The sequence below is a fragment of the Trichogramma pretiosum genome, unplaced genomic scaffold (assembly GCF_000599845.2).
Source record: "Trichogramma pretiosum strain Unisexual culture from Peru unplaced genomic scaffold, Tpre_2.0 scaffold15, whole genome shotgun sequence".
Lineage (NCBI taxonomy): Eukaryota > Metazoa > Arthropoda > Insecta > Hymenoptera > Trichogrammatidae > Trichogramma > Trichogramma pretiosum.
In genome coordinates, this window is record NW_019641686.1 from 2,424,123 (window position 1) to 2,442,992 (window position 18,870).

Genomic DNA, 18,870 nt, shown 5'->3' on the forward strand with positions numbered 1-18,870 from the left:
TTGCCATTTATTAAAATAAAAATATAATTGCTAACACAATTTTACAACACAAAGTATTAGAGTGGTAATCATATTTATTTTAATAAATACAAAAAAAAAAAATAGATATTGCAAATGACATCTTTACATGAATTTAAATTTCATGCCCACTGTGGAGGGACTATTTTATGAGCACTGGAAATGAGGATTAGATTTGTTCATTTATACCCTTAGCTCTATGAACAAAAGGAACATAAAGGTCATGTAGAATTACACCAAGAAACATTTTTTTCTATTACTACAATGTAGTGTTCGTTATATATATTGTAAACATATGTATACTTTTTTGAAATTAGTAATTTAATGCCTTATTGATTAGTATTTGATTATTGATGCCTTATTGATTAATATTTGATTAATTCTGTCTCTTGGAACATGGAATTCTGTATATTCATGGATGTTCTTATTCCTGTTGTAAAGACAAAATTAATCGAATTTTCATATTATAAATTTTGTACTAAGAAAAAACCAGTTTGACCGAAATATTTTTCAATAATAATGGAATGAATAGATTTTGATAGAGAAAAATTCCCAATCATCGGGTAAGCAGACGGTTTGTCTCACGATGAAAATAAAGGTTTTTGGGAATATTATATAGATGAGTGAAATCCACGAATTAATTTGATGCACAGAAACAGTGATTTAAAAATATACATAGACAATAAATTAATTAATGCAACGAATATTTTGCATTTATAATCGTTGATACGCGCATACTTGAAAGGACCTAATCCTCATTTTCTTATTGCACAAGCACATAATACGTCGCTGAGCTCAACACAACGCTGGAATTTTTTTATTACAATTAGTTAATTTTATTCATGATCCAAAAAGGACACTAAACGCATATTTGAATGAAACTCTCCAAAATATATCGAAATATGTTTTCATGAATTGTTTCCCAACAAATGGGCAGGAGGGGAGAAGGAGGAAAGGAGAGGGGTAGTAATGGTGTCGAAAACCCCAGAAAACTCTAGAAATTGTAATATAACCTTTATAATAGCTGAATGCAAGCGGCGTTGGTACACTAGAAATCTATCTGCCTGACAGGTAGCGTCATAAAGAACGCTGTTTGAGATTTTTTGTCACAGTGCATCTATATAATAATTTTTAATCATTTGCAAATAAGGCATGGCTTTAACAGAAGGCCCACCATTCCGTTCACCATCAGTAGATTTAAGTTCATACAGAGATCAGCACTTTAAAGGGTCCAGAGCTGAACAAGAAAGACTATTGAGAAATTCGACGACTCTTTACATTGGTAATTTGTCATTTTACACTACAGAAGAACAAATTTATGAATTATTTTCCACTTGTGGGGACATTAAAAGGATAATCATGGGTCTCGACAAATATAAGAAAACACCGTGTGGGTTTTGTTTTGTTGAATATTACACAAGACCAGAAGCAGAGAATTGTATGCGTTATATTAATGGAACGCGCTTGGATGACAGAATTATTAGAACTGATTGGGATGCAGGTTTCATAGAAGGAAGGCAGTACGGAAGAGGAAAAACTGGTGGTCAGGTAAGTATCACTATCAATTTCATATTTTTTTATTAAAAGTATGTATACTTTTCTAAAATGTATACAACTCATTTGATTTTATTTCTTAATAAGTAATCAAATTTTTTAGTGCATCATTTATAAATTAGTGTTATATTTAGAAAAACCTGTATAATATTTAAAAGTATTTGTTTTGCATTCTTTTTTTTTTCAATTTTTATAATTATCTTTTGATGTCAATTATATTTTTATTGTTTTTTTGTAGGTACGTGATGAATACAGATCAGATTTTGATAGTGGTAGAGGTGGGTATGGAAAAATTCTTCAACAAAAAGTCGTTTCAGTTGATGGAATATTTTAGTTTATTTTAAATTAAATTTATTCTATATTATTATAAAGCACCAATGAAAGTATTCAAAATTTTGAAAATGTTTTCAAAAATAAACTGTAGTATAAATATGTGAATTGTGAATAGATAACTATAAGATAATACAAGTGTAATAATTTGTAATAAAACTATAATTAAGTTTTAACTGATGTAAACTTTTGGTAAATAAATAAAAACAAAGACTGTAAAATTAGATGTATCTTTTCATTGTAATAAATTAACATCAGTAGTTAAATTGAACTAATTCATACACTTTCCATATTTTTAATCACTTCATTCGACCATACTTGAATAAATCTAACTATAAATTAATTATCATTCGTTTCCATTATTGAGTATCCAAGAAAACACTTACATCATTTTATCGTATAATTAAAGAAGTAACAGTTTTAAAATTAAAAGTCTTTTATTTATACATGAGTCACAGGCCTACATTTCAAAAAATTAGTTTTTTCAAAATTCTTGTAGTAAATATAATAGACTTATTCTTCATATTAAAATACTTCAGCAGTGATTTTTTAATTTGCGATAAAGTTAAATATCCTCAACAAAATCAAATTCATTCAAACCTTTAATTACACATGCACTAATTTTTTAGAATTCTTTCGTCCATAAAATTTGGAAAATAGGTATCCAATATTTACATTTGATTGAATTTGTTCTTAAATAATCAAGATTAATCAGTTTTTTACTCAAAGTGTTATGTAGCTGATTTGAAAACAAAATGTCTTTTTTTATTTAAAATAATGTATTTACAACTTTAAATTTGTATAAAAAAATGAAAAAATATCAACATCAATACTTATCACTAAACTTAAAAAAAATATTTTGAGCGAACAAAGTAATTGAAAAATAAAAACGGACATATATTTTATTTAAAACAGCAGTACTTGGTCACCGCTGGTCGTTTGAGTACCGCTCGAACTGCTTCGGTAAAAACGTCATCAAGGCCTTCTTGCATCTTTGCCGAGCATTCTAGATACTTGTAAGCTTTAATTTTTTTTTTCATTTTTTTACACTCCTTTGGCGTTATAACGTCGTTACTTTCGGGACGTAAATCACTTTTCGTGCCTAATGAAGATGACAAAGAAAAAAATATTATGCCAGTCTATTGTATATGATAAAACAAAAGTATTTACTGTTAACTTACCAACTAAGATGATCGGTACATTTGGGCAGTGAACTTTGAGTTCAGGATACCATTTACAGGCAACATTTTCATAAGAACTGCGTGCATTTATCGAAAAGCACAGCAGAAAACAATCAGTCTGCAAAAATAAAAAGTATATATCGATGAATAATTAAATTAAAAGTCAAAAGCATAATGTAGGAATAATTTTCAAAAACGGGCAGTTTATTTAATTATTTTAAATTTGCGTTAAATCTCGCGAAAGTCAAGAAGCTAAATACTTGAAACGATATTTTCAACTAAAGGCACATAGTGTGCCCGCCGAGCAACGCAATCAATCGAGTGAAAAAAGTGTGCCAGGCGTGATTTATTAAAATATAATAATCGATCGTCGTCTTCTTATTCGAGCTTACATTTGGGTACGACAGTGGCCTCAGTCTTTCGTAGTCCTCTTGACCGGCAGTGTCCCACAAAGTCACATTGTAATCTTGACCATCCACGTCGATGATCTTTGGATAATTTTCAAATCTTTGAAAAGAAGAAAAAAAACAATCTTTAAAATATAGGATATTAAATGGTTGATGAAGCACTATGGTCGACTTTGTACGCGATGTCGCTTGATCAATTCATGCATTATAAAAGCGGCACGTCTTCGTTCTAATCTGTATACAAACGGCGTGCTCTTGATTGAATTTCAAGGATATAGTAAATGAAATGACGTTTGGCATATAATTTTTTTTCATGCTGTATGCGTACGCAATCGATGCCTATAATTAAAGGCATTTAATTTTATTGAAATAAGTATTTAAACAAAAATTGTATGAAACTTATATAAGAATGAATTTTCTTTAGAGAAGTACACATCAAAATTTGTTAATTAAATTTACAATAGAAAAATACTCACACAGTTGGAATATATTCGATGGGGAACTTTTTTTCCGTATATGTGATGAGCATACAGGTCTTGCCGACCATACCATCGCCTACAGCTGTTATTTTGATTGGCCGAATCCGAGACATGGTGTTCACTTTGTCTGTAAATTGAAAAAACAAATAGCGTCGTTCAATTGATCATTCATTAATTAATTTTTTTAAACATCATTTAAATAACAAAATAAATATTTATTCACGTGGACGGTTTCGTAATAGTACGCATGCCAAGTAATTGTGTATACTGTACGACGAAATTTAATAGCAACTAAGATCGTCCATCCGCGCGCCAGCAGATATTTAATATGCGTTCATGTTAAAATTGAAAAAACAAACAAAGCTACTGTTTTGACCGGAAGTTCACAACGAGCTTGCGGACGCGTGTACTGAATTGAACCCGGATCAGAGACGCGCTCGCGCGGGTCCAGCGGCGACGTCTGCAGCTTCATACGCGCAGGTTTGATAATATATATATTAGGCACTAAAAACACACACACACACACACACCAGGCTCGATTTCATTCGAATGAATTTTCATCGTCGTCGTTTCTTTGTCGAGTTGCCGCGACGAGAGGAGCGTAGGTGGATCCGAGCGCTTGAAACTGGTTTTTCGATACGTGTTGCATTAGCAAAACATTGCTCATGTTGTAGGAACGAGCGACCGCCGCCGATTGATTGAGAAATGGCATTGTTTTGACGAATCGAACGAGCGCGCCCTATACATACATTTTTCATTGACAAACTATATCGATAATGCGAAACTCTCTCTCTCTCTCTGTTGGAAAAAAATGCTTATACTCTCGCATGGTGAAAGAAGCAGCCCGTGCAATTTATGTATACGCAAAGAGTTTGGCTTATGCATGTATGTACAAGGCGCGCCTCGCATTGTACATCCGGCGCTACGTCAACCCGCAAGATTGTAAATATATATATATATAGTAGTAACCCCATGCTTTGCTATTCGCATACAAAATACATCTCTATACGTGACAAGGCATGTTCTCTCTGTGTACGCAGTTACACGACTACATTTTTCGTCTGCGGAGCTGGCGTTAGCGTTCTCAATGTCGCGTTTCGCCAGAAAAAAATCTCTCGAATGCAATCAGCCGCGCGAGTTGCGGAGATTCTGATTAAAAAATGCACGCAAATAAGTATTATACTTGGTCCTGAATGACGTTAGCCTGTATGAAGTATAAAACTAGTTGTTGGAACTATCGCGACTACAGGCAAGCCAAGTTGAGTACGTATGTATGTGCTCTGGTCGAGAGGGAAGCTTGCAAGCGTTAATAAAAGCTCATACCCCGATTGGCCCTTGTACATATTATAACAGTAGCTCGACAGCGTTTACGCTCTAGTGCAATTTTCACCGTCGATTGTAATACGCTTCGATGAATGAAGATGTGGTTGGACTAATGAAGCGAAACAATCGAGTTAACAGCATTTCTCCTTTATTTTTACAATTAAAAAATCATCGAGATCGACTTTATAATTAAAACAGATGCGGGAGTACGTCGAATTTCGATGTTTCGTTTGTCGTTTAATTAGTAACGACGATTTTTATCGCTCTGTGATTTGATTAAAGGCTGCATGAAACGATAACTCATCGATTACTTAATCAATAAGGTAGCTCTTATCACTTATAAATACAACACTCGACAAGAACAGTATGGCAGCTCCGGAATATTCAAAAGAACAAACAGTCATTATAATATAAAAGCACAATGATTAGTCAAACGGTAGCTCTCACCTTTTTCGTGAACTCCGGTACCCATATTGGATTTGTGTCTGTGTGGAATTGCACCCGTACACTTGTAGATTCCTAAAAAAACGAAGCAAATTAATAAAAACATACGCGTGATTGATTTTAATTTCGAAATATGCAATCGAGCTTCAATGGTATACAACAACACTTTGATATGGGACACTGGTACGCCTCTTCGTTAACGTATAACATTCTGAGCATACATCAGTGAACTCATTTAAACAAGCGCAAGCATTATAATAATTAAAAAGAGCCATCGCGAGCATCCGTTAGCGATACAGACATACAGGATATTATATAGAAATATAAAAGGCGAGCGCAAAAAGGGTAGCTGCGCGACATATCGTTAACGAATCGCGATAAGGCCTTATCCGCGATACACGCACGAGCCAACAATACATGAATTTCCTTTGCACGCACAGGCGTAAGTATACCGAGCTAGTTCCATCTATAGCAGCACAACATTGTATTTTTGCGACGCGTGGACGACAAATTTATCGTACATATCATACTTTATTCGTCTGCAGACCAAGCGACTTGACACAATTATAATTTTTATAATAAAAAAGTTTTATTTACAATTGTTTTGTTGATATATAAAGTCAGGATGGTTTGCGTACGTACGACTTGATTTATATGGAGCGATAATTCAGTCGTACAATGTGTAATACTCGTCGATGCGGCGGTTAATGCACAAAGGACAATTACACCTACGCTCGAACGCGGAAAAAGCCTTAAGGCTCACCGCATATTATGTACACATGGAACGTCTAGAATTATGGTAAATCTGTTCGCTTATGCAGTCTAGGACGGCTTTGCGAAGAGAGAAAGCTGCTCAGGTCAATATTTACGGGGGGAAAATGATAATAAATCAAAGCCAATTGTGATATTATAAGTGGCTATTTTTATCTCAAAATTATATAAATCGATGAACCGTAACTATCAAATTTATTAGTAATTAATTTTCTCTGAAAAACGTAGGTAATAATATTAAATCATCCGACTTGCTTCTAGATATTAATTCTTGGGGTGCTTTTTTCAGTTTATCCATACGCAAGGATCTTCGCAGATTATAAGCATGACAAACGACGCCTTCGTAGCTGTAAGGTACATTGCGTAATTATCGTAGCATCGTGTGTTTGTTCGCGTACGAGCAAGGGTGTGTCGTGCGTATATTACAATACATATTACGCGCACGGCACTATTGTATTATACCACGAGTTTTACACCACACCCCCGCGTAATATTTGTCGATATATTGTACTATCCTATATTATCTTATCTTCGCGAAACGTGTCCTAAACGCCACAGCATCCTTTATTGGCGTCTATATATTTGGAAAAAGTAAAGTGACCTCGACTTTAGCCGTGAAATATTTGGCATAAGTAACATGTGCGTCGTGATCGCGTATACACTGACTCGAAGACAACGTCCTGTCACGCAGACGTATTATAAAAATGTATAATAGTCGAAGGAAACGCGTAAATTTCGTAAGTCATCGGTTTTTTTGCCTTGTGAATCTCTAGTAATCTCGTGAATATTCGCCATAATATACGCATTAAATGACCAAATCGCGCGAGTCGTCTTTTACACGAATTACATGTAGAACTATGGGAACGGCGAATGGTCGCATCTGGATTCGATCAGGCTCGAGCTCGCAAACTTTCTCTCATAAATGCCTACATATATACAGATACTTGGCAGTACGTGTATGTATATAGGCCGTTTACCGAGTGTTGAACCTGCCCGAGTAACCTTGTCATACTTATAAATAGGAGATTCGTCTACATAGTCTATATATATAAGTGCTTGCACTTGAAATGTAACGAGAGAACAAGTTGATTATGTGGCTCGTATATTTAGATGTCGTATCATTTAGAAGCTGCGCACGACGCATAATTGCTTGTGCATGTAGGTACGTCGAAGGATTACAAATACGAGGATGGTTCGGGTCTTGGAGGGAGCTGCAGTTCGTTTTTCGGCCGGTTCTCACGCCCACTTGAGACGTTTCGTATGGGACAGAGGTCAACTTCCGCAATACTTGGCACTTGAACGAACATACGATCATGCGAGTGACATTTTAAAATTTTATTTATTGCAAACTAGGTATCATAAAACAAATCTCATGACAATACGCACATGCGATTTAGGACCATTGTATGCTGATTTAAATATCTTGAATGACAAATTTGTAGTTTATACATTGTGACTGCATCGTAATAATTGCTAACTTTCATCGAGATCTCACTTACATAAACTTTATTATTTTTCATACCAATTTTGTAGGAATTTTAAATTATTTAAATATCGGCATGATTGGATTCTCAAGAAAAATAATATTAACGCGTAATGTACACTCTGGGAGGATGCAGTTGCAAAAATAAAAAAAAATATCCGAGAGATTCCGAGAGACGCAGATGTGGAACGTCCACTTCCGCAGTCACATTCCTTTTTCTTTTAGGACTATAATTGAAAATTCACATACGATCCGTCTTCTCCCAATGGAGTAAAATTATGTGAAGAAAAGAAGCAAGTTGCCTGCGGTCATGAGTAAAATCGTGCAGATTAACGGCAGTACTGATCTGTGCAGCTATATATAATAATACATACATTGGCTCACGCAAGCGATTGCACTTATTGTTGGTGTTTATCTCATAATGGCACGTGTGTAACTTATTGTTTTTAACGAATGTTTGTCGGTGATCAGTAACGGTAATACGACGAACTTGAAACTTACATAATCGTGCCAGTTACAACAACGACCATATACCTGTCGAGCCTTTTGATCGGTATAAAAATCCTATAATAAAATTTTTATAAGAACTTGATAATATTCGTTTAGAAAAACTTTTGGAGACAGGAAATACGCATATATTTGTACGGTCAAGTTAGCGATCATCATCCGCGGTGCATCCTCGAAGAATATAATAATAATTTCGCGACTTACACAGAAGCGCATGCAAGCGCACACTCGACGACGACGACGTGATCGCAATTATCAACTAAAAGATATCCGATTGTTTTTCCGCTTCTGCATACACACGTCGTATACGTATACATATACGTGTGCACGATTGCAACGGTTGCACGTATCGGCGACTCGAGCGGAATGTCTTATATAGTCTTTCTCGGCGCGTAACGTAAGGAAAAAAAACCGGTTGTATTTTTTTTTACTCTCCTGCAATTGTCTATAAATAGAGTCCAACGAGATCGTCGTATAAATCGATCGAGCAAATTTTTTCTTAGCGCACGGAGGCAGCTTTTTGACAGATACACTCGATCGAACGGCAGCTGTCGCTAAAACGTAACGCGCGTGCAGTTTAACGCGCACACATACTCGCACACGTACGGAAAACGTGCTCTATACCGTGAATCATATTCTATGTACTCGAGATTAAATAAAAATGAAGGTGAAATTGAACGTTTACGCCTGTCAAAATTATCGTAACTCAACGTATTTTATCGTTTGTGGCTGTTACAGCGCGAATAATGAATCACCTCAAATGAACGCTTTACCGTGCAAAATCGTTATTATTAATCGCCAATTGGTCTCGAGGAGGACAATTCGTACGATTTTTTAACTTGCTGGATAAACAAAGATGCCTCTATAGGTCTGTATTGTAGGCGAGCAATCGTGTCCGGCTGTTTTTGTATGTAGCGAGCATAGCATCCAAAGATCGTGTATTATATATACGCCACGAGGAAGCAGGCATTGTTCCGCGCTGAATTTCAATTGCATCTCGTCAGCACGGAGCATATTCGTGCGTAGTCCGAGTCGCCGCTCCGCCGTTTTTCTTTATAAACAAATGCATAAAATGTGGTATATTTTTGACCGTGACTTATTACACATGCGACAAGCGCGTACACAAGTTTTACGAGTTTTAAGCGCCTACAGATGTGTACATTCTTCAATTTTGCATCCGCTTTAAATGAATCTCTTGCATTTGAAAATTTGAATACATACACCTTGTGCCTTCGTATGAGTTCATTCAATGCGTTCAAGTCAGCGAGTATTTTTGAGCCCAGTGTCCTTGTGCCGCGAGTACCGAAAAAAAGGCGCAACGCGAATCGACCGATAAGACGACCGTGTAATCGCGACTATGTGGAGTACACACACACACACTTTTAACGAGAAATGAGTATTTATATATAGAAAGACGGAGCAAAGTGGCACATTTTTTTAATTCTTTCTTCCATTTTTTTCGTTATCGTCGTTAGATTTTTTATAATGTTTTTTAACATCGATTCTTCGCGCGCGAAAAAACAGGTCAACGCGGATACGGTCGCGCTCACTTAATAAAGTGACAGGTGTTTACAAAGCGTGTACGTAGTCTGCGCAAACGAGCCTCGATCACACATACGTTAACGAAAAAAAAAGAAGAAAAAAAAACGAGACCTGAGGGTTTTATACATGTATCGCTCGTGCGCGAGATAAGAAGCTATGTAGCGCGCAAAATTCTCTGCTGCTGCTGCGGCCACTTCGATAAGATATTTATAACGAGAGCGAGTTATATACAAAGGTGTAGGTGTACGTTATAAACTATGTACGTATACGACGCGCAAAAGCTTTTGATCGAGCACAGCAGCCGTTTTACCGATTTTATCTATCACTTGGAAACATGTATGACATGCATACAAGTATATAATACTTGGACGCCTCGTCGAGCTTTGATTGCAGTCGATTCGTTGATATTCGCATTACGTTATATAGTGCAAAAAACCCATATTAGTAGTGCAGGGGACTTACCAAAAAATTACGAGTTTCGATTCATCGATTGCCTTATTTCGTTTCCAAAACACTGAAAAAAAAGCCTCGATATGAGCACACTGGCGATGACTTAATAGCGCTCGGCGACGGCGAAGATGACGTTTTATACAACTCCTGCGACACGTGCAAAATGTTCTATGCTATACATGTACAATAACGTTAAGCACGAATATAGAGTCAGTCGTGAATAAAGTGTAAATAATACTGCTGCTGTCGACACGACTTCGGTGCGGCCCGTCGCGACTATAACGGCGGACTGGCACGACTCGACTGAGCTTCAAAGTCCGATACGGAGTCGTATACGCGCGACACTATACGGCAAAGAAGGTACAATATCAGCACATCGGGGATAGCACAGCACTCACTCTCGCACACACGCGTCCGGCGCCAGTGGACTCGCTCCCGCAGTCGCGATTTGACACTTTTTTGTTGATTATATGCACGCCGTTCGAGCGCGTATCTTTCCCTACAATATTCACTCCGTTTTACATAAACTGTTTATGACGCGATTGTTTGTTTTTTCTTCTTCTTTTTTTTTGACTCAGCTAATCTTTCGTACCAGTTGACATTCATTTTTTTAACCATGGGATTTTCTTTTTTGGAGTACTTTACAAAGGTTTTCGTTGGCACCTCCAATGAAAGTTCAATATCGACGAAATCATTGTTAACGTTTCGTTTCAAAACAACTGTATTCTTTTTATAGTGTTCAAATTTTTTATTCCTTTATTGGTAACACTGCAGTTTGACTCCGAAAACGAATGACGCTTCAAATCACTTGCCTTTCGTTTGTCCAGTACAACTAATCTTCGTTAATTTTCTCGACAAATAAACGCAGTTGCCTTAAATCAACGCGAAAATGCAAGACCAAAACAACGAAGATTCGGCCTCGGTCAACAGCGATGAGTCCAACGTCAGTTCCTTCGCCCCAAAAGTCGGTATATGAACTTAACATTATCACATTATATCTCGCCCCCTCGTATAATTCCACCTCGACGATGTATCGTTCGACAGGACAAACTCGAGGAGTTGATCAATATGGAATTGAAGCACTCGGGTGTGTATGCCGACGTCCTCTGGAAAAATCAATTTCTCAAGGGGGATTTCGAAAATTTGTACACTTCTTGTCAGCGCTTTGACGAGCAAAAAAAGAAAAAGAGTGAGGTTTTAGAAGACTACTACGAAAAGCTGACCGAACTTCGTAAACGTAATCACCAAGATTTGAAAGATAAATTGTTCGTTTGACTTTTCGCCTTTTTTGTTTTGGCTATTCTTTGTTACTGAACCGTAAATTGTTTTCAGAAACTCCATCATACTGAAAATCAACGAGACTAACTCCAAATTTCATGAAGCTTACTCTAACTACGTGGGTTTATATTAAAATACGCATTTATCTCTGAAATGTTCTGTTGTTTTTTCGAGCATGATTATTTGCTTTCAGAGTTCTGATGTAATCAATTCATACATACAATTTTTCGACAACGAAGCAGAAAGCCAAGAGGCGCGTTTGGCAGATTTAACGCGAAAACTAGATTCTCTACACGAAAAGGAAAAAGGACTCGGGTCACTGATGAAAAAAGGACCCACATCAAGCACCAGCTTAGACGTGGTTATTAATATGCTGTAAGCTATCGATAGAAAACATTTTATTCGTTTAATACCATCGAAAATCATCGTGATATTAAAAAAAATTACAGCTTCGAGTCATCCATGAAACGACCCGAGATACAACTCGACGAGACATTGTCGAAATTATCAATGGAAATGGAGAAATTGGAACGGAGGTTGCAGGCAAATCAATAATAGTACCAAACATAGGATTATTTATTCCTCTTCTGCAATTTGGTCCCGCAGGTTCCATTTCAATTTTGTACTTGAGAATTTTATGCAATAAATACCGTCTGTACGAAAAAACGCCTCGCATTTTTTCTCGCTACTCGCTTTAGTATACTACTAGCAGAGCCACCTATGATTCGCTCGTGGAGGGTAAACGTAAAATTAAAATACCGGTCGCAGGGCGCTACACAACGTCATCACTCACTTTACACTTATCTCAGGGGCGCAACCGTTCTTACGCGCGTAAAAATTTTGCCGCTTTTATTCAATGCGCAGCGTGCTGCGCGAGGTTAGAAACTTAAATTTCGCTGCTTGAAGTCTGCAAAGCAATCATAACAACAATAATTGAAGCCGGTCGCTGGTGGTTATGTTTCAACGTATTTTACGAATTTCATTTTAATCCAGTGAAAAACAGTGTTATCTTTCTTCCAAAAGTTTACAAAACAAAAGAAAAATGGAGCTCACTGATGACAATCTCATTACTTTGAGCGAATATCTCAAACAAACACTCAACCCTGATGTGAAACTTCGGCGGCCTGGTAAATAGTCGTTGTTTATTGGTATTTTTTCCTATAAACGATTTATGAACCATATGATATGACGAAATATGGGCGAATTTAAAAATCTTTACATGTTTTTAATATGAGATGAAAAAATATTTTTCATGTAATAGCTAAAGTAACAAAATTTACTTCGTGTTTTAGCTGAAAAATTTCTTGAATCAGTTGAACTGAATCAAAATTATCCTCTACTTTTGTTGCACTTGGTGGACAAAGCAGAAGTAGATCTAACTATAAGAGTAGCTGGAGCTATTGCTTTTAAAAATTATGTTAAAAGAAACTGGAAAATCGTAAGTAATGATTTTGATATGCATTACTTGGATAGAAATACTAAGATTATAATTTAAAAATGCTTTTTCTAAGGAAGAGGATTCTGTAAATAAAATTCATCAACAAGATAGAGATGCTATAAAGAAACTCATTGTAAATTTAATGCTTCATTCACCAGAAGGAATACAGAAACAGTTATCTGATGCAGTTTCTGTGATAGGTAGGCATGATTTTCCTGAAAGATGGCCAGAATTAATTGATCAGATGGTAGAAAAATTTGGTACAGGAGATTTCCATATAATTAATGGAGTCCTGCATACTGCTCACTCATTGTTCAAGAGATATAGATATGAATTTAAAAGTCAAGAACTGTGGACTGAAATTTTATATGTATTGCAAAGATTTGCTGCACCATTAACAGATCTTTTTGTTGTAAGATTCCTAATTTCCACAAATTATATTCAGTATAAAATTTGTATTTAACTATTCATTTCATTTTAGGCTACTGTGAATTTAACTCAAACTCATGCCAATGATGTCAATGCATTGAAAATTATTTACAATTCGTTGACCATAATATGCAAAGTATTTTATTCTTTGAACTATCAGGTAAACAATGACAAAATGATGTGGAATTTTCTTTACAAACAAAAATGAATTAATATGGGGATGTAAAATTCTATAACGTCTAAATTACAGGATTTACCAGAATTTTTTGAAGATAATATGGCTACATGGATGACCAATTTTCATAATTTATTAGTTGTTCAAATACCAGCATTACAGTCAGATGTATGAATATTTTCTAATTATTTGTTTGGGCTTGCATTTTTTGATGAAAAATAATTTTCTTTATATTACTGTTTTAGGATGAAAGTGAGGCTGGAGTTATAGAACAATTAAAATCTCAAGTTTGTGACAATGTTTGTCTGTATGCTCAAAAATATGATGAGGAATTTGGGCCATTTCTACCACAATTCGTAACAGCTATTTGGAATTTGTTAACTTCTACAGGAGCACAAACAAAATACGATGGGGTATAAAGGAATTTTTGAATATACCATCCAATAAAAAAGATTACAAAGATTTATTTAACAATTTTTTACAATTTAGTTAGTTTCAAATGCCCTGTCATTTTTGGCTACTGTTGCTGACCGTTCTCAGTATAGAAGTCTATTCCAAGATCCCGCTACTCTTAGCAGCATATGCGAAAAAGTTATAATTCCTAACATGGAATTTAGGGGTAAGACTGTCTATTTTTATTTTCCTTTAAACTGGATTTTATATTTAAACATCATTTGCAGAATCAGATCATGAGTTGTTTGAAGACAACCCTGAAGAATATATAAGACGTGATATTGAAGGTAGTGATGTAGACACTAGAAGAAGGGCTGCATGTGATCTTGTGAAAGTTCTTTCTAAATATTTTGAAGATAAAATAATGGAAATTTTTGGTTCTTACATTGATGTAAGTTAATTATGAAACTATAAATTAAAGTTTGACCATTATATAAATTACATAAAATATATTATAAAATAACAATTAATCTTAAAGGCTATGCTTCAAAAATATGTATCGAATCCTACTCAAAACTGGCATAGCAAAGATGCTGCTATTTACCTTGTCACAAGCAGTGCTAGTAAAGGCCAAACTCAAAAACACGGTGTGACAGCAACTAGTAATCTTGTGCCTCTTCCTCAATTTGCCGCACAACACATTGAACCAGAACTTGCAAGACCTGAAGGTATTCTGAAAAATAATAGCAATCAATTTTCATTAATTGATAAACGTAAATAATTTTTTTCAGTGAACGAACTTCCAGTTTTGAAAGCTGATGCTATCAAATTTATCATGATATTTAGATCTGTTTTGCCTCGAGAACAAGTTGTTGGTAGTTTGCCTAATATAATTAGGCATTTAATTGCAGTGAGTCCTGTTATTCACAGTTATGCTGCTTGTGCAATTGATAAAATCCTATGTTTGAAAGCTCCTGACAATACATCACTGTAAGTATTTTACAGAGATTCAAAATGAAAATAAAATTTGTTTTCTTCAGTTGAATTTTGAACTTCCAAAATTTTTATTTACAGAGTTAAAACTGAAGAAATCACTGTTATTTCTGAAGTGCTGTTAAATAATTTGTTTGCGGCAACTGATATGCCAGGTGCAGAAGAAAATGAATACATAATGAAAGCCATTATGAGAAGTATTGCAGCACTACAAGATGCAGTATTGCCTTATTTAGCTCATTTGCTGCCTAAACTTACTGAAAAATTGAACGTTGTTGCTAAAAACCCAAGTCGTCCGAATTTCAATCATTACTTGTTTGAAACTTTAAGTTTATGTATCAAGTAAGTGCAAAATCTTTTTTAATTAATTGTTTAACAACACATTAACTTTATTTTACATCAAATTTAACTTTATTTTTAATTTACAGAATTGTTTGCAAAGCCAGACCAGAAGCGGTTTCAACATTTGAAACAGTCCTATTTCCAACTTTCCAGAAAATTTTACAAGAAGATATCCAAGGTAATACTGATTCCTACAAATTTTCCTAATTTATATTATAATTTAATTTATCTAAGCTTTAACTTATCATAATTTCAGAGTTTATTCCTTATGTATTTCAAATTCTGGCACTGCTTTTGGAATTACAAACAGGCAGTGTACCTGAATCTTACATGGCACTATTTCCTTGTTTGTTGGCGCCTGTTTTATTTGAAAGGCAGGGAAATATTCATCCTTTAAACCGACTTTTACAAGCGTTTGTTAATCATGGAGCTCAACAGATTATGGCTCAAGATAAAATAAGTGGTTTACTTGGAGTTTTTCAAAAATTAATTGCTTCAAAAACGAATGATGTCGAAGGTTTCTTATTAATGCAAGAAATTATTCAGCACTTCCCACCGTAAGAATGAAATTATAACTACACATAAAAATAATATCCTCATTTTTCTAAATATTTGTTCTTGTTTAGGAATGTTTTGGAACCTTTTATGAAGCAGGTCTTTATATTATTGTTCCAAAGGCTCTCATCTAGTAAAACTACAAAGTTTGTGAAAAATCTCATAGTATTTTTTTCATACTATACTATTCAGTATGGAGCCAACAATTTAATAAGTATTATAGATACAATCCAACCACAGTAAGTAATAATTAATTAAGTATGAATCTATAACGTAGAATATTCTATATTTTTATAATAAAATTTTCATTTTAGAATGTTCGGTATGGTTGTAGAACGAGTACTCCTCACGGACTTGCAAAAAGTCGCAGGAGCTATTGAACGGAAAGTAACTGCTGTTGGAGTGTCCAATATTCTAATCGATTGTCCAACGATGCTAAAAGCTCCTTACAATGCGTACTATCCTCAATTATTAGCCGCTGTCATAGAATACTTCGAGAAACCGCAAGATAATTCGGAGTCACCTGAAGACAATGTTCAATTTATAGAAATCGAAGATAGTGGCTATCAAGCTGCTTACAGCCAACTTGCATTTGCTAAAAACCCCAAACCCGATCCTTTGCCTCGTAAGTTATACAAAGTACTCATTAATTATTAGTTGCATCACAAAATCATAAATATATAATTTTATTTATATTTTAGATATTACCGATGTGCGTTTACATTTGGCCCAAGGTTTAGGAAAATTGCAGCCTGGACAATTATCTACTTTGCTTGGACAAATTCCAGAAACCAACGCTAACCATCTCAGAGCTTACCTACAAACAGCTGGTATTTCTGTTGCATAATGTAAGGTTGAGGTACGAGGTAGATTAAAAATGCATCTAATGGCCCGTAAATTCAACAGTATCGAATTAAATAGCTCATAATTAAGTGTTGAAATTCCTTACTTCGATACAAATGAGGCAATACCTTTTTTATATTCTGGACAAAACTAAAAGTGATAAAAAAGAACTAGATTGATTATTAAAAAAATATTCATTATTTAAGTTTTAGAATTTGTACAAAATGGAAAAATCCGAACATCTAAAATTCAATCTGTTGTTATATTTTTTATCACTATTAGGTCACTTACAGTATCTTTGTAGTTGAATCATTTCAAATGATTAAGTAATGCAAATTTCCATTGTTAAAAAGTTTTATTATATTTTTCCGATGAAAAATTGAATAATAATTACGAAACGTTCAATCATCACTAACTAGCAAGCTCGAAAAAAATGAAATAATATTGTACATCGATTTTTATTCTTAAACTCTTGAACTCCAGTTTTTATAAAACTTATTAAAAAATGTACAGTCCTCAATTCGAAAAAAGTTGTAAAACAGCTTTTTATTCGATTAGGTTTTAATTTATTTTGTATATGCATTTAATCATAATACTAACTCATTAATAAACTATCTGGTTTTCTTGCCAAAAATTGTTTGCTTACCATTATTTGAATGATTGAATTTCGAATTAGGTCTTTCATTATTGAAATTAACAACGATATTTATTTTAATCAGCCTTAGAAATTCTTATGTAGCTTAATTTATGCATTATACTCGATTTACAGTTCTAAAAACTTTTTCCAGCTAATATTTAAAAAAACATTAGCATTTACAATAATTAATGAAAAAATCGTGCATAATATAGACGTTTGTTCGGGTCGGTCATTAATCATAGAAATGCTCACCAGTGGTTTCATGTCTTTTGAAGTACGAAAGATACCACATCACGGTTTTAGCTTTCTCAATTATCTTTGCACTATTCAAATCCTTTCAATGTCCATTGTATAAGGTTTAGCATTTTTTTGGTTGTGACGCAAATGTAAATGAGATGACATTAATTGTATTATTATGGCCAAGGTAAACGATGTTTTTTTGCATTCGACAAAATAGTTTATATTTTTTTTCATAATTAATTAATCTTTTAAAGTGCGTTACAAGCTATCGATCACTCGATAGCTGAATTTTAATCCGTGAAGTATTTTTGAGAAAGAAGCTTAACTCTGTGTGGGTTTATGCGGCGAGACCGAGGTTACAAAAATCCAGTCACATGCTCGGCCAAAGATTAGAAAATTATATTCCCAAGTCAAAAAGCCTCTTTTCAGTCGTAAAAAGAGCAGAAGGTAGAAATGAAAAACATTTTTTTTTTTAAGACTCGTGCTCTTTAATCCAATAAACCTATAGGCAGGCGTTCAATAGGTTTCGTTCATGTATTGTACGTAAGTGCTCGACTATTGAAATACAATACAGGTGAGTGTGCGTGCGTGTGCGCGCATCGTTTCATCGCGACCCGCACACGCATAATTTTTTATCTCGTACGCAGTAAATCGTAGAGTATTCACACTTTTGATGTATGTACAGCACGCAAACACGTGTGTGATTCACGAATTCCTATGATTTTCGAACGCCCAAGCTTAGCGAGTTCACTTACATAGAGTGGAACCAATTTTTTTTGTTACAAAAAGAAACTGTTATTCGTTTTAGCACTCAATCTTTGCCGCGCGTAACGTCAACATAGAAGTTTCACGAGCTTAGGAGATTAAATAAACAAATGGAGATAGGAAATATAATAGTCGGAGTCGTCGCGCTGTCACGCTGGGGGAAATCTTCTTGAAATCGTATCAATTCAAAGTTTGGTAGATAATCTATGGGGGAGAGGCGTTGAGCAAGCCGCAGAAATAACATTGGTCAACACTTTTTTCCTTTCTCACTCCCCCCCCCCCCCCCCCCCCCC

At 34.9% G+C, this 18,870-nt stretch overlaps 4 protein-coding genes across 6 annotated transcripts; 3 read left to right on the forward strand and 1 right to left on the reverse strand.

The window, feature by feature from the left end:
• The first annotated feature begins 1,036 nt into the window (after nt 1-1,036).
• Nucleotides 1,037-2,715, forward strand: LOC106657387 (nuclear cap-binding protein subunit 2-like). Its single transcript, XM_023461214.1, has 2 exons — nt 1,037-1,566; nt 1,811-2,715. Exons 1-2 carry the CDS (start codon nt 1,171-1,173, stop codon nt 1,904-1,906), a joined length of 492 nt encoding a protein of 163 aa, XP_023316982.1. The 5' UTR covers nt 1,037-1,170; the 3' UTR covers nt 1,907-2,715.
• Nucleotides 2,716-2,753: 38 nt separating this feature from the next.
• LOC106657385 (ras-like GTP-binding protein RhoL) lies at nt 2,754-10,832 on the reverse strand. 3 transcript variants are annotated; one of them, XM_014378893.2, is made up of 6 exons: nt 10,502-10,831; nt 5,740-5,811; nt 3,967-4,096; nt 3,476-3,590; nt 3,084-3,201; nt 2,755-3,004 (listed from the first exon to the last, which is right to left on the reverse strand). In XM_014378893.2, the coding sequence occupies exons 2-6, from the start codon at nt 5,762-5,764 to the stop codon at nt 2,805-2,807; spliced, it is 588 nt and encodes a 195-aa protein (XP_014234379.1). In that variant the 5' UTR covers nt 5,765-5,811; nt 10,502-10,831; the 3' UTR covers nt 2,755-2,804. The 3 variants fall into 3 exon arrangements, with proteins under 3 accessions (XP_014234380.1, XP_014234381.1, XP_014234379.1); XM_014378894.2 differs by lacking the exon at nt 5,740-5,811 and having other exon boundaries at nt 2,754-3,004; nt 10,502-10,832; XM_014378895.2 differs by lacking the exons at nt 5,740-5,811; nt 10,502-10,831 and adding an exon at nt 4,193-4,343 and having other exon boundaries at nt 2,754-3,004.
• A 119-nt stretch (nt 10,833-10,951) lies between these two features.
• LOC106657301 lies at nt 10,952-12,322 on the forward strand. The gene is made up of 5 exons (XM_014378728.1): nt 10,952-11,453; nt 11,534-11,754; nt 11,822-11,885; nt 11,961-12,142; nt 12,217-12,322. Exons 1-5 carry the CDS (start codon nt 11,379-11,381, stop codon nt 12,320-12,322), a joined length of 648 nt encoding a protein of 215 aa, XP_014234214.1. The 5' UTR covers nt 10,952-11,378.
• A 256-nt stretch (nt 12,323-12,578) lies between these two features.
• LOC106657318 (exportin-2) lies at nt 12,579-17,432 on the forward strand. Its single transcript, XM_014378748.2, has 16 exons — nt 12,579-12,894; nt 13,060-13,205; nt 13,279-13,617; nt 13,687-13,794; nt 13,885-13,977; nt 14,055-14,222; nt 14,299-14,428; nt 14,490-14,653; nt 14,741-14,930; nt 14,994-15,192; nt 15,277-15,537; nt 15,624-15,715; nt 15,794-16,094; nt 16,164-16,331; nt 16,407-16,717; nt 16,794-17,432. Exons 1-16 carry the CDS (start codon nt 12,810-12,812, stop codon nt 16,937-16,939), a joined length of 2,901 nt encoding a protein of 966 aa, XP_014234234.1. The 5' UTR covers nt 12,579-12,809; the 3' UTR covers nt 16,940-17,432.
• The last annotated feature ends 1,438 nt before the right edge of the window (nt 17,433-18,870 follow it).

Coding starts and splice junctions, on each gene's coding strand:
- LOC106657301 (XM_014378728.1), top strand. CDS start 11,379: ATGCAAGACCAAAACAACGAAGATTCGGCCTCGGTCAACAGCGATGAG. Junction 11,755..11,821: donor CAAGATTTGAAAGATAAATT/GTTCGTTTGACT, acceptor AATTGTTTTCAG/AAACTCCATCATACTGAAAA. Junction 11,886..11,960: donor ATGAAGCTTACTCTAACTAC/GTGGGTTTATAT, acceptor ATTTGCTTTCAG/AGTTCTGATGTAATCAATTC.
- LOC106657387 (XM_023461214.1), top strand. CDS start 1,171: ATGGCTTTAACAGAAGGCCCACCATTCCGTTCACCATCAGTAGATTTA. Junction 1,567..1,810: donor GAGGAAAAACTGGTGGTCAG/GTAAGTATCACT, acceptor GTTTTTTTGTAG/GTACGTGATGAATACAGATC.
- LOC106657318 (XM_014378748.2), top strand. CDS start 12,810: ATGGAGCTCACTGATGACAATCTCATTACTTTGAGCGAATATCTCAAA. Junction 12,895..13,059: donor TGTGAAACTTCGGCGGCCTG/GTAAATAGTCGT, acceptor TTCGTGTTTTAG/CTGAAAAATTTCTTGAATCA. Junction 14,429..14,489: donor TCCTAACATGGAATTTAGGG/GTAAGACTGTCT, acceptor CATCATTTGCAG/AATCAGATCATGAGTTGTTT.
- LOC106657385 (XM_014378893.2), bottom strand. CDS start 5,764: ATGGGTACCGGAGTTCACGAAAAAG. Junction 3,591..3,966: donor ATCGAATATATTCCAACTGT/GTGAGTATTTTT, acceptor TTCTTTTCAAAG/ATTTGAAAATTATCCAAAGA. Junction 3,005..3,083: donor TGTACCGATCATCTTAGTTG/GTAAGTTAACAG, acceptor CATCTTCATTAG/GCACGAAAAGTGATTTACGT.